Source organism: Formica exsecta, unplaced genomic scaffold (assembly GCF_003651465.1).
Source record: "Formica exsecta isolate Colony F162 unplaced genomic scaffold, ASM365146v1 scaffold235, whole genome shotgun sequence".
Lineage (NCBI taxonomy): Eukaryota > Metazoa > Arthropoda > Insecta > Hymenoptera > Formicidae > Formica > Formica exsecta.
The window spans coordinates 488,838-507,944 of record NW_021849633.1 but is presented as its reverse complement, the minus strand read 5'-3'; the positions used below and the strand labels follow the sequence as shown (position 1 = coordinate 507,944).

At 30.9% G+C, this 19,107-nt stretch overlaps 2 protein-coding genes across 7 annotated transcripts in view; one reads left to right on the top strand and one right to left on the bottom strand.

Moving 5' to 3' along the window:
• Positions 1 to 18,267, bottom strand: part of LOC115235805 (venom dipeptidyl peptidase 4) — a 386,957-nt gene extending 368,690 nt beyond the window's left edge. The window contains exons 1-3 of one of the 4 annotated variants that reach the window (XM_029807805.1): positions 17,712 to 18,267; positions 15,943 to 16,868; positions 15,313 to 15,620 (exon numbers count right to left, since the gene is read on the bottom strand). In XM_029807805.1, coding sequence (XP_029663665.1) covers positions 15,313 to 15,501 — 189 coding nt within the window. In that variant the 5' untranslated portion in view covers positions 15,502 to 15,620; positions 15,943 to 16,868; positions 17,712 to 18,267. Of the gene's footprint in view, positions 1 to 15,312; positions 15,621 to 15,942; positions 16,927 to 17,711 lie in introns of those variants that run through there. The other 3 variants (XM_029807808.1, XM_029807806.1, XM_029807807.1) reach the window with 3 other exon arrangements.
• Positions 18,268 to 18,682: 415 nt separating this feature from the next.
• LOC115235781 (transcription termination factor, mitochondrial) overlaps positions 18,683 to 19,107 on the top strand; it is a 3,011-nt gene continuing 2,586 nt past the window's right edge. For 2 of the 3 annotated variants that reach the window (XM_029807762.1, XM_029807760.1), the window contains exon 1: positions 18,683 to 19,100. Coding sequence is in view for 2 of the 3 variants with exons in the window: in XM_029807760.1 (XP_029663620.1) it covers positions 19,018 to 19,100 (83 nt within the window). In the remaining variant the exon portion in view is untranslated. The other variant, XM_029807761.1, reaches the window with a different exon arrangement.

Here is a 19,107-nt window from a genome sequence, read left to right as displayed (position 1 = left end):
TTTTTTGCGTCAGTGATAAACACTTGATGTCATTCATAGCCGCCATAAAACATCGATTTTAGAGTGCAGCGATGCATTGCCTCGTATCACGTAATTATCTCGGACTGTAATCTCGCGTTTTATGAGACGCGAGATCACGGACTGAACGTAATTAACCAGCTCGCGGCCGTAACATACACACCTCTCGCTTAACACTCGTCACGTTACGAAGAGCCGCTCGCAAGAGCGCGTGAGAACCCACTCGCACCCTATTATTTTTTAACGGCTCAATTTATGTAACTGCGCCGTAAACCTTAACAAGAACGCCCGGTTATTAAAAGCCCTTGCAAAACGACGAGCGGCGCGGCGCCGCCGTGCCGGTCCGAAGAAAAGGCCGGAAGAGGCGAAAGAGACTTCACCGACAGCCGGAACTTCACGTGCTCTCGTCGCTGCATCGAGATGCGCAGGCTCGACTTTAATGCATTTGGTATCTGCAACAAGAGGAGATATTGAACCATGCATGTTACCTCTTATTTAGAAAAATCAGTTCCGAATATAAATATATTTTAAAAAAATATTTTCTTTACATTAAATAAAAAAAAACCATTAATTAATAATCTAATACAATTAAAGAGATTTAACTGGAGTTAAATATTGTTTATATCAGTTAAGTTTAACAAGTTAAATGTTTTGTGAGATGTCTTATGAAATAAAAGAATAGAAAGAGAGAGAGAATATTTTATAACTTTAAAAATATTTTATTTATAATGTATCACAAAGCTCGCAATTTTTATCTGAACGACAAAATATGTAAGAAATTTGGAGCTGAATTTTTCTCAGGAATGATTTTGTCAAGATGTAACATTAAAATTATTCACTATCTTCAACATCAAACATCAACATCATTTAAAACACAAATATATTGATAGAAATTTAATTAGAGAAAAAAAATATCAAAAATATTTCGATATTTTTGAATATCAAACATTTAAATATTTTAAGGGTATTTATAAGAATCTATTGTTTTACATTATATTTTATAGATTTTTGTATTTGCATTAAACTCGTTCTTAAATAAGACAAGATCTTAGAGCGATACCGTCAATGTACTCTTGAACGCATCGAGATTCAGCGATTTTACGTGATTCGACTAGATTGGCGCGATACGAGGCGAATGGGCACCTACAGTGTCTTCTCGTACGATATACTCTTCGTACTTTAAGGATAACATAAAATAGTAAACCGCAAAGATCTCGAAATAGTTCTCGTTATTACTAGAAATATCCGCATTTCTGAAATTGATTCTGCACGAGAAATATACAATCGATTACGTAATGACAGCGAGCTTTCACAAAAATAAAATTGTAATGATAGAAATTAAATAAAAATTAGATTTATATAAATAAATTTATACAAAATTAAATTTTTTGAAAATAAACGCAAATATTATTTTATATTGTTTATGCTAAGTAAATGATCTAAGTACAAATAATTTCTTGTGGAAATATGTACGGAATATGTGAACGGAATATGCACGTGTGAATTAATCGAAGTATCATAAAATCTTCAATATACTACGCTTGCGCGTTATTCTCTTCGCTGTTAGGATGACGACGTATATAACGCTGTAATATCGATCATAAAACTGTGATGTCCCCTCTCGGGTATAATGGAGAAATAGGAGACTATTATATTTCATATCCGATATATAAGAATCGCATCAATGACGAGATATCTCGTGCATACAAAGACAAAATTTGTCAACAAGTGCATTAAACAAGAAAAAGAGAAATCAAAATTTCAATTTCAGTCACACATTAATAGATTTTATACGATCGATAGTTCTGTATACAATAAAAATAATTTTCTGTCTGAATAAAAAAAAATTATAAAAGATGCTTTGTTTAAAAAATAAAATTATCGCAGAAATTAATAAAATTAATAAAATTATCTCTTTTAATTAATTGAATGCCGATCTTGTTAGTAAAAATACCAATGGAGGTCATCATTTGTTACAGCTTTTTAATTGTCGGCATTAAATATCTTTAAAGTAAACAACTCTCCCCTTTTCCAATTAAAATTCTGTCAAAGTAAAATCCATTTAAAATTAAATCAAGAGTATAATTTTTGTGTTCATTTCATCTTGAGAAGCTTATATATATAATTTGCTAAAAGCCTTCCATTTTCAAAGGCATATAACTCACAATCAGATATTCTCTGCTTCGACATCTTATGCATTATAGTCTCCCCTATCTAATTAAGGAATCTCAAATCTTAACGATTACTACTATAGAGATGAGAATCTTGTACAAATACAGGCACAACAAGACAATTCAGCAAAATATATTAACGTAATCCGTAATATACACTCTGCCGTATAAAGCGAGATTTACACGGTTTTAACGGTCGCGTGCTCGTCGGAGAGAACAGTCGCGAGTAGAGATCGAAGAGAATAATCTAAAGGATTGTCTAACTCGATAGAAATTTGCGACTGCGAAAGTATCCGTGGCATGCGAGCTCGCGGAGCGCAGTATTCAAGTGCCAATCATTTTTAAACTTTCGCGCAAAATGTATTTCCGCGCCAACAATGCCGGGCAATCCTTCAGGGATAGAAATACGGGTTCGCGTGTCCGAATTCGCGGCCGTTTCTGCACAAGGGCTTTCTATAAACGCTGAAGAGTTTTTCAGGAATCTCTTTATTACCCTTTCAATTTTCGACGAGCGGTTTCGATCGGTCGAGCGGTGTAAATGTTTTGCCGAAACTTGCCGCGCGCGAATTTAAATCACGACGCGCAATTTCTCGCGATACGTTATCCCGCGGGGGAATCGAGCCGGGAATGAAGCATGGCCATCGTGTATATACATATAATGGGAGAAACGACTAAACCCCAATATTTCCCGGTGCGCCGATCGGCCGATCGCGCGCCGGACCGTCATGCCACGAGAAAATACAAAAACGACTGATCGACTTGATTTTTCTATCATCGTAAATCACAACGAGGATAGCCGGCACATGTTATAATTTATCATCGCCGGTCGAAAAAAAAAAAATACACCGTCGAGTTTGTGACAATCAAAATATCGAACGCGCATTATATTTTTGAGAGGATAACGTGTATAAAAATTACATTTACGTGAAAGCGAAAGGCACTATTTAAAATAATATATAAATTTTGTTTGCCAATTTTTTTTAATACATACAGAGTTACAGAGCACGCAATGTGATGGTTTTTAAAATATTTTGCATTTTTCTGTACGAACACAGAACATTTTTGTTTTTATTGAATGAAACACGTTATCTTTTGTCCAAAACGCACTGGATTCAACAACGGATGGTTAGTTGCCCAGAAGGATATTTTTGCACAAAAAAAAAAATACTGCGTTATCTTTCAATTAGGAAACTCATTGTGCTTTGAGCCAAAAGAACGAAAGAAACTTAAAAGAGAAGAATGGCAAAACATTTCAAGCGTTGTAAAATGTTCTTTGATTTTCATCGAGTTGTCTTTTCCTGCTAATAAATCGAAACGTACCGTTTCAAATAACCATAATTTAATATGAAACATCGATACCGTGTATTGTGTACGTACAAGTATATGTTTACGTGTACGCGTGTTTCAACGAGAAAAAAAGAAGGGCGATGTCAGGCCACTGTCTCGCAGAAGGGTGAACAGATTCTTTGAAACCGACGTTATTCTGTAAACGTGCCTCATTAAAAATAACGAGGTATGGTAGATATGTCAAAGCGAACGCGCTGAATGAAGGGTAGTAACCGTTCAACGACATTTCCATAGCTTCTCTTCGAGATATATTACGTCAATGTCTGTCAGTCATGGAGTCGGGTAACTTATTTAAAAGAGGCTAAGAAAGCAAGTCTCTATTAGTTAAGTGATCGGACAGAAAGTTGAATCTATCTATTAATAATCAATCAATTTGAAACCTTCGTTTTATATTGTAAAATGGAAATCAATATTACAATATGCAAAATTAAACTTTAATTAGATTTTCAGAGATATTGATAGATTATATAGGAACGTATAAATTTATATAATTAAAATTATAGATCATTTTTTTTTTACGTACCTGTGAATTCCAAATATCTCTTATAGTATATTTAAGATATACTCAAGGAGTTCTACAATTATTTAAAAAAAGTATATTTTACTTAAGAAATAAATTTGTTGAAGAAATAAGAAAGATCGTAATGCGCAAGAAAAGTCATTAATCATATATTATTATTAATGTTGGTAACGCGTGATGTAAATACTGCCAGAAGTGATATATTATACTAATCGGTTGATATTATCTCTCTTTTTATGTTTGATGTGAATAATTCATATAAATATTAAATTCGTATCTTACAAAGATTGTTGAAGCGAAAACATCAATCATCGGCGAGATTATGTCTGATTTCTTACGCAAGTATTTTTCTCTCATGCTGACATAAAACAATTTAATCTAGAAATTATCTCGCGATAAAATATTTCTAACGCATAATCGAAATATAATGACAAATATGGATAATTTAAAAACTAATTTAAAATGACTAACATTTATTTATATATTGAAAATGATGTCTCCATTACGCCATGACTTATCAAACATCCAAGAAGTTATCTTTATCATCGGCAAAGAAAGAAGGAAAACAAACGACGGAACAGACGACGAGAAGAGATTCAAGAGAGTACGAGAAATTTTTCACAGATATCTCGAATATTCCTCCCGAGCGACAATTCTATCAGCATGGAATAGATCAAATATTCCATAGCTGTACTACATTATAATCCGTATGTCACGAAAAATGACCACCATAGAGAGATCTCAAGGGAACCATCCCTAAGGGATTCGTCGTCCAATCACTAAGAACTGCGATGAATTTATATTCCGACTATGCTATACCTGTAGTCTTTTTTTATTTTATCCATGCGGATTCTCTGATCAAATCTGTCATATCTTTTTCTTAGTTGAAAATGTTTTCTAGACATTGCCAATGAATCTATCAAATAACAGTTTTGTGCAGTCAAACAAATATTACGGTTTAATGTCATAAAATTCGTCAAAAGTTGCCAATTAATTAAAAAAGAATCGAATCTCTTCCTTTTTTTAACAATAGAAATCAAGTCCAATTTTTATTTATTTGCATAAAAGTTCTGTGAGATAATAAAAAGATGTTGCAATTTGTCGTTTTTATATATATATATATTTCTTGTAATAAATATCCGGTTTTTTTAAATTTCATAAAACAACTTTTCATTTTCTTGTTTGTTTTATATGTATGCGAAATTTATACGATAGTATCATGAAAGAGTAATCGATCACTCAATGTAAAGCTAAGAATATAAGTACAAGTCGTGACTACTTCTTTCTTCTGATGGAGAGCCCTCAGAAAGCAAAGTTATATATCAAAAGGCAGTTTTGCACATTCTTACTTATTTTATTTCCATAGAACAATATTTTTAAAAGATTTGTTATCAACGATTACCTGTTGCACTTATATGAGTTTTACGATGAAACTGTCTTGCGACACTTTATATGACTATTTTCGACACGTCTAAAATTTGTACAAAATTTACCAAGAATTAAAATTGTTTTTAGTAAATTATTTAAACAGCTTCCATAATTTTTATACTTTATCATGGGTAATTTATTGACAAATCATAGTGTGGAATATGAATAAGTAAAATAGAAGATATATATAAAGAAATGAGAAGTCTAAAAAGCTACAATCTACACATTTTCTCTTTCCTTTTGACAGTAAATATCATGTAAATCATTACTGGTGCTATTAAATTGCTTATCTACATAGATATTCGTACACCGTAACTTGACATAAACGGTTATCTAATCGAGATCGGCGCGTTCGTTATAAAACTGAAAACAAAATCCCGCCAAGGAGATAATTGCATTTGAATCATTTCGTGTGAAAATCACAACGCTTAGAACGGTAAGCGGCTGGAACAGTTCCAAAGGTCCTGGGGAAGGTAAATATAATAAAAAGACGGGACATATTTTTTTTTTCTCTCTCTCTCTCTCTCTCTCTCTCTCTTTTATATTTTAGATATATTTATCCTAACAAGGATTTTCTTTGAAAAAATGATAAATTGATTTGATTATTGAAAAGATTGAAAATAATTGTCTGTCATATTTTTATAAAATCTGTAGGTTGCTTAAACTCGAAAAAAAAAATAAAATAAGCAGTACTGACTATGTGTTGTGTGAAAAAGTTTTCCTTATTATACCATAAATAAATAAATGCGATGGTTGCGGATATATATATGTATATATATACATATATATACATATATATATATATATAATATTGAATCAATGATTCCATGGCTACAAAAGTAACAACAAATGAAGTAACAAACATAGCAAACTAGAGTAATAAGTATAACGAGCAAGTATAAGAATCAAATAGAAGTACAAGAAATAGAGAACGACATACCTGGTTCACTTTTAACTTTGACTTCTTTTATCGCAATCTGATATTAAAAATTGAGTTTTCTATAATGTCATGAAAAACATTAATTGTAATACATAATCCCATAAAAAAAGTTTATCAATTATAAAATAAAATAATTTAAACTCTTAAAATTCCCAAATATATACGATATTCAAGAGGGCAACTTGAGGCAAATAAGTTTACAATGAAAACTTACGATAAATTTATATTAAAAATTCTCTTTTTTTATTTGTAATTGAATACTAATGAGATCTGTTATTTTACATACAAGTTTCAAACTGTGACTTGAGAGAAAGAGAGAGAATTTATATCCGTATTCATGTATCTTGAAAGGTTCATGTTAAATTCGGGATTTTTGTTTCACCAGTAAAGAAATTCGTCTTTGAACGTACTCGCGAAAAATACCATGAAAAAAAAAAATGAGCTTTTTAGACTCGCAAATTTTTTTTCTAATACCGAAAAGATACTGCCATGAATATCTTTTCGATATTAGAAAAAAAAATGCAAGTCTAAAAAGCTCATTTTTTCACAAGAGCATAAAAATAACTGCAATTTACGCTGACGGAGAGCGAAGCTCTGTTTACAGCTCGCGTACGCAAAACAGCATCACCGCGCCACTTCTGCGAGTGATCCTCGAGAGTACGTCGGGGTAAATTGGGGACATGCTTAATTCCGCGCCGCGACACATAAAAAGCGGCCGTTAAGCTACGCCTGTCGCACACCCCCGAAACAATGGCACGGTGACTAATAATAATAAGGAAGCCGACCGGTTCTTGACGACGGGGGGAGGGAGGGGGAGGGGGGGAAAGGGTGGCCTTATCGTGGGCGCGCGCGATAAATCGCATCCGGATGTTTATAGGGCCGTCAAAGTTACGCTTGCCTCCGACATTCTCTCTCCGTTACTTTGGGGTCGTGCCTGTGCGTCCCGGTGTTGCACACGGTTTGCTGCAGTGTCGGGTAATAATTCAGCGACACCATTATTGGCGCGCTACCATAAATTCGTGTTACCCGCCACTGTGCATATTAATAATTCCGTGCGTAAAGACGCGTCGCGATGTTTCGCCGACGATGGCATCGCTTATCTTCGCTTACCTTCGCTTATCTTACAATATCGGCGAACTTTAAGTCTTTAGAAAATTCAAGTCTTTAAAAGATGTAAATCTATACACGTGTATGCGTTAATTGCATCTCATACTAGACCCTTGTATTATTAACAATGTAATTTATATACATATATAACGACATTAATATATTATTTTTCGATTATCTATCTCAAATACCATCTTCTCTTGATTACTTGATAAAATCAGTAGTTACTTCTTTAAAGTATTAAGAAGTATTTGCGCGGGCAAGTTGATATAAAATCGATTATATTGCGTTAGAGATGTTATATTGTTAGAATTTTGATTTTGATGCTGTATACGGAAATAACGTTTTGGAAAGTTTTGAAGCTTGTAGAATTTACTTCTCTAATAACTATACAATAGAACTGCAAATTTCAGTTTCCTAAAATAAAAATGATACTAAATATTTCTGGAAGAATAAAATATTTTTTTATATTATATAAATAACTAAATTAAATAACTAATTTATTAATATTTTTTACTACGAAGATATCTTAATTATAGCGCTATTAATTAAAATTGAGAAATGTTAAATAATGTAAAATCTTCTTTCAAATCGTCAATTCAAAATTTCTATTTTGCAAAATTCTTGATATGCACCTATTCATCGTGATTAATCTGCATATTTTCCTGACAAATTATCATCTTCCTGTTTCCAAAATTTTTAAATTGTTTAATAAAAAAACTGACAGATTTGTTTTAATAACACAAATCTGTTTTATTAAATAGAAAATGTTTTCTTCGAACTTTTGATCCATAAATTTAAATTTATCGTAAATTTATTAATATAAGCTTGTAAGATCGTTATACATGGTTTTGTTATAGAAGTATCTATATTATGTCAGAACATACTTTTGCCATTATCGCAACACGCAACGAAATGTAAAAAAGCAGAGATTCTTATAAATAAAAATATTAACGAAATAATATATTTCACACATAGAAAAATATATTTAAAAAAGTTTGGAGTCTGGAAGCAGAGTGCGCATGTAATATTCCATTGTAGAAAGTAACTTATGTTACGACCACCAAGGGAAACGAAGCAGTGATAATGAAGTTTTGGACACTAAAATTATATTAAAAGTTTACATCATGTTTATAGAGTATCGCGTGTAATGAGATTAGGATCGGGATTCTACTATCATTATCTCACACGTATTTAGAGAGAACCAGATGTTGAATCTATAAAAATTTAGTAACATTGAAAATAAATCGATAATATAATGTCTGTGTTATATAAATAATTATATTTAATTAATAATATATTTTAAGTGACAAATGCTTTTAATAAAAATGACAATCTCGTGTATAATAATAAATTTAAAAATTTAGATTAGATACAATTATTTCAATATTAAACAATATTAATACAAAGAAATGAAGAGTGGATATAATTGTATAGATATAAATATATAATTATAATATATAATTTACTGCATAATAAGTATGTAAATTCTAAATTATTACTGCGTTCTACATTGAACGCTAGGTTAGTGTGGCATTATTATTCTTACGGAACAACAACAAGCTCATGATGATCTACCGCTGCAAAACAGGTGTAACAGGTTCACGTTCTACAAATGTGGCGGCATTACATCTTACCCAAACTATGTTTCGACTGTTAGGCCAGCTACATTTGCAGTCGCCGTGAATTAACGGTGTCAAGATAGTATGCAACAGACATTACATGTATAAATACGATGTAAATGAAATACGTGTTTGCGCGATAAAGATACCGCAGTTAATACGTGAGATATCTTAAACACAACTTAAAGACATACTCGTTCTGTATATAATTAAGATTGCTACATATCAAGATAAAAATACTCATTTATAATGAGTCGTTTTATAAAGATTCAACTCAATACTACGCTATACGATTGAAAAAATATCTAGGTTATCGGAAAAAAAAAAAAATAAAAGAATTTATAATCTGGAAATTTTTTAAATAAATTTCTTGATTTTTATTTTGATATTTATTAGATCATAAACAAAACATCTTGCTACGTAGATCTTTCTCAGATGCAAATGCATCCAATATAAAGGGTAACGCAATTCTTATCCATATCGAGCTTGGGCATGACGTTAAGAAGAAACGTAAAGAAAGAAAGCAAAGAAGCAGATCGTATATAAACCGTAGATATAACGATCGCCGCAACGCAACAAGTCCAAAGAAAAGTATGAATGCCTGCGCTACGCACAATACGATTGACGATGGTAAACGAAAAAAAAAAAAAAGAAAAGAGAGAGACGCAAGGGATGGTGAGCGAGGGGCGGGAATGCAACTCTCTGCGGTACGTGACTGGGACGTCGACGACGATGAAGTTAGATTTATAGTTCCCTTAGGCGTACTGCATCTCACTCTCTTAGCTGGAAAGCTCACAGTTTATGTGACACCGACGTCGGATTGACGTACCACAATGTCTGCATACATGCTTTTATCGATTATCTTCGAGTTCGATACTAGGCATCGTGTCGCGTGATTTTCTGCGAACTCGTACACAGCATCTATCCGGAAAGAAGTCTGTCCGCAGGATTTGCGAAGAATAAGTTTGAAATGGAAATGGGATTGTACTAATGGTTTCTTAATGCTCTTGGGAAACAACTAAAAATAATTGAAAAATATCAGCTATTGGTTTTATGACTGAAGAGTGGAAGTTAAATACCTACTAAGCCAAAAATAATATTCTGAGTTATAAGAAATGAAGAATACGTTATACATTTTGTAAATATTAATTATTAATATTAGATCTTAAATTACTTAATACACGAAATCTATTATTAAAGAATTAAATTTATTTAATTCGCGTTAATGTTTTGAGTACGAAAGAAATAAAATAAATTATTTTTTATTATAGAAAAAATAAAAAGATTTAGGATTTCTTTTAAATCGATCCCCAATATCAAAGTTCATAATTTTATTATTGCTTTTATAATAAAAATAGGCTAATAGCTAAAAATTTTTGGGACTCGGCTATTGACAATAGTAATAAAGCGTAAAAGATATGTTAAAGGAAATATATTCTTCTTTATTCTATTTAATATATAGCTAAATATTTTTTATAACTTAATTAATATCTAATTTGGAAATTAGAACATGAAAATGTTATCGAAGAAATGAATTCTGTAGAGTCCCTTGACAGTTGGGGAGCCGAGAGATTTAGATTTCATGAGTTTGCATATAAAAACATCTCTGGAGGAAAGAAAGAAATCTCTCTCTTTTTCTCTCTCACTTTTTTATGTGTAACAAAAATATTCATCCTACACAGTTTCCATGGCAGGTGTTAGTTGACGTATTGTGCGAATGTTCCAATATTCCCCATAGATCTTCTAGAGCTAACGAGGTTGCCCGGGTTATCCGCGTTCGCTCCAGACTACCAATATCGAATTCCAGATACTGTGGATCTCATTTAGTAAGGATGATGAACGCAGTCCGCTAACTTTACATCACTTCAATGTGGAATGATGTTACGAATGAATTGAGTCATTTGAATATAAAGTATAACGCGACGAGACGATGTCTTTTGCTTTTCAAACGACGGGCATTATACATGGTGCCCCAGTATTATCGAATTGTTCTTACAATTACGGATATTGAAAAATAAAATAAAAGAAACGAAAATTCTGGTTTTTTGAGGGTTTTTTTTTTAATAGCGAGAGAACTAGTAAAATGATAAAATTTCTTAGAAGTTATTGTTAGAAATTAAAATAAAATTTAATATAAATTAAATTTATACTTCCTTTAGGTGTAACTTAAGTTTAATATCTTTGGAAATATGTGTTGATTTAAAATCCAAATTTAATATTTTATATATAATTGTATATAGAAGACTATATATATGAAGATATATGTAGTTATAATAATGAGAAATAAATAAAAAACCATTGTAAAAGAATTTGTAATAATAAAATAACAGTGTATTTTAAGATTATTGTGGCGCCATCTCTTAGCTTTTGAAAGGAGCACTCTGATAACTGACAAAGTCTATGATAACACCACGAAGCTGCAAAGGCCACATCTCTCTCTAGTTTTGCAATTCATAAAATGCAAAACAATTTAGTTCGTCAGTCACTGTACCGCGTTTTGCCTTTTGCCTACATTTTCGCATATATTGTCAGAGAAGAAAAATTATATAATATTTTTTTAAGCGAGATATATTTTTTCGCTAATCCTGTACAGAATATACAGGGTAAAATTGAACTGTCAAATATGCTATTCTCGCAATATATATGAAATACATTTTTGTATATCTAGTATACAAAAATATAAAAAAATTTGACTTTCTCTTTCGTCTCGTAAAGTTTGACGATTAGTGTTCTGTGTTTCACTGTAATTCCATAACATCGTTTAAGCCGCGGATTCTGGTATAAATTACAACCGGTACTCTGTATTAATTAATCGGATATAGAAAAAAAAGGCTATACTATAGATTAATATTTTCTTTTAAATAAAAGACATGAACGACGTATTTTTATATCTCTATTTTTGAGTCTCGAAATTTAATGCAAATATGCAGAATCACATCTCGTTTATGAAACACGTAACATCTGGTATACTTTATTTGATGGATATTTTATTAAGCAATTTTTCAAATGCCCTTACATTAAATATCAGAAAAAATGATATTATAGTTTTTCCTTATTGTTACTAATGCATCAAAACACTATACATATTAATAAATAATTATCAAAAAGCGCAAATTATTTATTATGAAAAAATAATTTTAATACTTTTTATAATAATGCAAAACAGCTGATTATTATTTAACCTGATCATTTCTATCAGCTGTACAACAGCAATTTAACGACTGTACGTGCTACTCATCCGACAATTATGTAAATAAGTTACAGCGACTCTCACAGTCGTAATATTTGCACAGATGCATTCCTGTCAGGTTTTTCAAATGATGAAATATAAATAATGAATACATGTCGAAATGCCAAATATTTAAAATGACATCAGAATTTATTTTAAATGTCAAAAGTCAAAGCTTTTTTCTCTTTTTGCACTCTTTGTCTACATAATAAAAACAAAATTGATAATAATAACTCGATAAACGCGCATTTATGCAAATATAACGCAATGTTAATTTACGGGAAAATCCACGTCGTGACTACGAATACACGTTATTTATCTTCTTAATGAAATTCGTAGTGAAAGATTTTGCCGAACGACATGATTCGACGCGTTTAATGAGATCTAAAATCGCCTGCGATGTTTTAATCCCCTAATAATGTGTGAACGTGTAATCTTTTAATACCTGGCTTTAATCAACCGTACGCAAATGTAATCTTCTAAGCAGATTTCACAAACAACATCATTTGTTCTCCCGCATGCTACAAATTACAATAAACCATATAAAACCGATTCACGCATTGGGAATTATAACATTTCACACACCAAATTTAATATTTTATATATAATTGTATATAGAAGACTATATATATGAAGATATATGTAGTTATAATAATGAGAAATAAATAAAAAACCATTGTAAAAGAATTTGTAATAATAAAATAACAGTGTATTTTAAGATTATTGTGGCGCCATCTCTTAGCTTTTGAAAGGAGCACTCTGATAACTGACAAAGTCTATGATAACACCACGAAGCTGCAAAGGCCACATCTCTCTCTAGTTTTGCAATTCATAAAATGCAAAACAATTTAGTTCGTCAGTCACTGTACCGCGTTTTGCCTTTTGCCTACATTTTCGCATATATTGTCAGAGAAGAAAAATTATATAATATTTTTTTAAGCGAGATATATTTTTTCGCTAATCCTGTACAGAATATACAGGGTAAAATTGAACTGTCAAATATGCTATTCTCGCAATATATATGAAATACATTTTTGTATATCTAGTATACAAAAATATAAAAAAATTTGACTTTCTCTTTCGTCTCGTAAAGTTTGACGATTAGTGTTCTGTGTTTCACTGTAATTCCATAACATCGTTTAAGCCGCGGATTCTGGTATAAATTACAACCGGTACTCTGTATTAATTAATCGGATATAGAAAAAAAAGGCTATACTATAGATTAATATTTTCTTTTAAATAAAAGACATGAACGACGTATTTTTATATCTCTATTTTTGAGTCTCGAAATTTAATGCAAATATGCAGAATCACATCTCGTTTATGAAACACGTAACATCTGGTATACTTTATTTGATGGATATTTTATTAAGCAATTTTTCAAATGCCCTTACATTAAATATCAGAAAAAATGATATTATAGTTTTTCCTTATTGTTACTAATGCATCAAAACACTATACATATTAATAAATAATTATCAAAAAGCGCAAATTATTTATTATGAAAAAATAATTTTAATACTTTTTATAATAATGCAAAACAGCTGATTATTATTTAACCTGATCATTTCTATCAGCTGTACAACAGCAATTTAACGACTGTACGTGCTACTCATCCGACAATTATGTAAATAAGTTACAGCGACTCTCACAGTCGTAATATTTGCACAGATGCATTCCTGTCAGGTTTTTCAAATGATGAAATATAAATAATGAATACATGTCGAAATGCCAAATATTTAAAATGACATCAGAATTTATTTTAAATGTCAAAAGTCAAAGCTTTTTTCTCTTTTTGCACTCTTTGTCTACATAATAAAAACAAAATTGATAATAATAACTCGATAAACGCGCATTTATGCAAATATAACGCAATGTTAATTTACGGGAAAATCCACGTCGTGACTATGAATACACGTTATTTATCTTCTTAATGAAATTCGTAGTGAAAGATTTTGCCGAACGACATGATTCGACGCGTTTAATGAGATCTAAAATCGCCTGCGATGTTTTAATCCCCTAATAATGTGTGAACGTGTAATCTTTTAATACCTGGCTTTAATCAACCGTACGCAAATGTAATCTTCTAAGCAGATTTCACAAACAACATCATTTGTTCTCCCGCATGCTACAAATTACAATAAACCATATAAAACCGATTCACGCATTGGGAATTATAACATTTCACACACACACACACGTAATATTACATATAATATTGAAATTTCTGTAAATCCATTATATTGCGAAACATGCTAAAATGTGAGAATTAGATCTTCTTATTTAATTATTCTTAATGAAATATTTCCTATCTTTAATTTCTGCGATAACGCGAAGAGTTATATTTCAGAAAGAGCTGTAAATATCGGTTACAGCACTTTCGAAGAATAAAGTTCAAGTGTCAGAGTCAAGTTGCGGGATCAAGTGTCAGTTAATTTTAATCATATATACTACATTTAAATATAAAATGCTATATTAATTAAGATATTATTTGTCGAGGACACATTTCCCAACATTGACATTGATATTTATTATTGCAATATGATCTTAGCTTTTGCCAAATTTATGCGTAAAGATTTATAATCTTTGCTCTTCACGAAGTAGGGCTTATCAGTAAACACTATATCAAGCCATAATAAAATAAAAAATTACACACACGAGAAATAAATATTAATATTAATATTATATAATATTATACAATATTATATAAATATTAATATTTAATAATTAGAAAACATATTTTTTTGCATACTATACGAGATGACATGACAATTTATCACACGTAACTATATTCAAAAGAAGAAGCAGAAAGAAATCTTCAAAAAGTAATTCTCTGTCATTATAAAAGTATGGGTTTTCTCGAGATAATATAAAGACTTATCACTGGTAATAATGTTTAAGTTGAAAGATGAGAGAGAAAGTAATCTTACCGTCTCGTCCCAGCCAGTTCCTTTTCCTCGCCTACGTGCATTCACTTCAACTATCGCGCTGTTCATGGTATGGTGGATCAGCGGATAATAATCCTCCATGTCACTATTCTCGCTACTGACATTTGCATCGGTGTTTTTCTCGTCCGTTAATCGCATCGTGTATTGATGCGCATAATGTCTCACTGCCATTCTTTTCCTGGAGATTTTCACTTTCGTTAACAGTCACTGATATTTTAGCGCGCGCGAATTTGCCTTGCGAAAAGCGACGTCGTTATTCGCATCTGTTACGGAAGCAATTCTATCAAACACTGTCAACAGATGACAAATGATATAGAGAGATAAATAACGTAGAGAGAAATCTAACAATACGGCAAGAACATGAAAACAGAAAATATTTCGCACTCTCGATTACATCACACTTGTCAAAATATTAATAACACAGTAATTTATTTTACAATTAATAACAAAATATACGCGGGATAGCAATGCTATTAGTAATGTTAACGATAATGACATGAGAAAATAATAATGATTTATTAATATATTAGTAAATTTATATTATGCATTTAATTAACGAATTTACGTGTGATAATCGTAATTTATGAGAGAAAATATTATTTTTAATATTACCTTGTTTATTCACTTATATTAGATACAACTGGAAGATTTTTGACTTATTTGAAAAACACTTATTTAGGATATTTAGACAATGAGTCCACGATTTCGATATGACTTGATACATAGATACATTATCCTTCGTAATCACTTCGCACATTGAGTATGACAAGTGAACAGAATAGCCCGTCAAACGAGATTCTAATAGAGTCAACGTCGCCGGAAACTCGACGTAATCCCAGACACAGAAATACATTCATTACCATTAAATTGCACTTGGAACATTCGGACACATGTTCTAATCTGGTAACACAAATTTCTGATTAAATAATTATTTGTAATTTATGATGATTACGTTCTAATTTTCTACATTGTGAGACTATATAAAATCTATATAAATTCAATTTTACAGTTTTAGGATATATTTTAAACTGTTACGCGATTTTCTTGTTATCCTAGGAATAAGTAAGAGAATAAAAAATATTTATCTAAAAAATATATGAAAAATAACATTAATGAACTCAACCTATATACTTGCGATGCATATTATTTTCTTCGTGTTAAATTATTTATTACACATACGTACACGAAACATATATCTGAAAGTACGAAGATAACGAATTATCAACAGAAAAACCGTGTCAAGCATTATAAAATCGTCCATTTATATACATTTAAATAGTCCGTTCTATTTTTTCCGAGTCGGTTTTAACATGTGGCCAATAATCTTATCACTATGCATAAATAACATCCATTATTTTTGCAGAGTTTATTTCTAATTAAAACTAAGTTCTTCAATTTAGTCAAAGAAACACTCAAAGCGAAATATTGATTCACTTATCAACACATATACATTAATGTCTTGACTGCGAGCATTAATTAGTCGCTCTATTTCTTCAGTATAATTTGATGGAGCCTCATTCTTACATTTCTTGTTCATTCTGGAAAACACGCGTTGAAATCGCCAACTTTATTTCACACTATCCTACGAAGCTTTATCTGCGCAAGTAAATTTACAAAATACACGATAAACGATAAAATAGATGTACGAAAAGTTTTAGAAACGAGATGAAGATAAAAATTATTCTAGTTTTCAATAAAGAATATCACTAGAAAATTCGTAAAAAAATATAACAGATTCAAAAAGCGCGAAGTCTTTTTATTATAATTCTCACTCTTGTGCGAAATTCCGCGGAATCTATAGCTAAAACTTTCACGAAGCAATTCCGCGCGTATCTGACTGCAGATGATGCGAACTGATTTGTATGAGGATGTATCACGTGGCAACTCTCGCGATTCTCAGTGAAAGCACAATCTTCTTATATATACTGTTAGCATACTAGTCTACATTACGGTAACGGAATAAAATTCGCAGTCTCCGCATCGGAAAGAACATTCAATCTTGAAATTACATATTGTGTCAATACATTTGTCGGTATTTTGTCTTTAATTGAATTTGGTATTTGTTATCTCGAAAAGACATATGTGAAAATAATGGAAAAAAGCTCTGTTTATACTTGATAAATTGTCAAAATTTTTAGTTTTTTATCATTTTTTATATCGATTAATTTAAAATCTCTTACATGTGTGTTGTGTGTGATAAATAATATTTTTGGAATAATTTTATAAAATTATGTAAATAAGCTAATACAAAATAGCGCTGCAACATATTGACACAGTAATACAACAACAATAATATTGTCTGCGGAGACAATAACACTTTTGCAAGATAATATATAACTATTGCGGTAATTACAAATTGCGAATGATTGCATAATACTGACTGATTCATAAATTGGCATCATTAGCGTAGGATGTAGCAAAACTTCCGGTCAATTTCAATGATAGAATCTTCGATGAATTTTAAATCAATTTTTAAAAATAACGTCGAGTCTTTTACAACTTTACATTATTGCTTCGATTATCTCCTTTTTAAACAAACAGTGAATGATGTTATTGTTATTGCCTTATGATTCGCGGTGTCGCAATCTGAAATTTACATCGATTTCTCGATACTTCGTTGAAACTAACGAATTTTTACCGTGAATTTTCTCACGTTTGCGTATAATCTCCGACCGCGAAACTTTTAAAGCGATACGGACGCCGCTGTTTTCCGACTGACAGGCGTAGGAGAAAGGATCTACGATCTGCGTTGAAACGCTCGTGCACACATGGCCATGACATGCTGTTTGACATCAGCTTATCGGTATTATGGCCGCTCAGCTGAGCCGGTGCCAAGCCAGCGAGCACGTAACATAATTTGCGTAAGATTTGCGGCTAACCCCTTATCAATCCTTTCCTTCATGAAAAAAAAAAGATGATTCAAAATGGAAGTTCATATATAGATAAAATTAGAGAAAAAAGCGACATGTCTTCTAATTATCGAGGAATATTTAAAGAATATGGATTCAACGTTTAATTTATGAGAATTGTTTGTTCTTTATGATCGTTCTATAAAAAACAATGTATTTATTAATGTTTCATTCTAAATTTATATAGTAATAATAATCTAAAAACTTTTTTTAAAATTTTATGATTTTACAAAATTATTAAAATTATATAAAAAATATTTTTNNNATAAAAAATTTATAAAAATATAAAAAATATTTTTTTTTTTTAATTTTATTTTCTCTCCAATGTTTATTTATTTTACTATTTTATCAAAATCAATTTTTTTCTTAAGTCGAATTAACACATAATATATATGTAGAAAAAAAGTGTTTATTTATGTAATATAAATATACTGTCGGTAATGGATTATGTGATCTACCTGTTACATTACAGTTCTACAGATGGAGGAAAGATGTAAATATAGAGCGGTGTTTTCATCGACTTTAAATAAATTTAAAGATTAAATTTAGGCATTTAGTGCGCACAAATTAAATTGGTCTCAAGTTATATACTATTGCAATTTAATTTAAGTAGCAAAGATAAATATTATATGACATACAGTGTGTATTGTGCTACTAAACACGTGATACTTCGCACTTAAACACGTATAGGTTAAGATAAGTTAATGATCGTGCGAAATAAAGATTCTATTATATTTCCTGTGTATGGAAAAATACGTTGACTAGAAATTTATTTTTTATGAAACAAGAGAGATTTAGAAATAATATAAAATTTATCAAGAATATGGCCAGATCAATTGTACAGCGAGTGATTATAAATCTCCTGCTG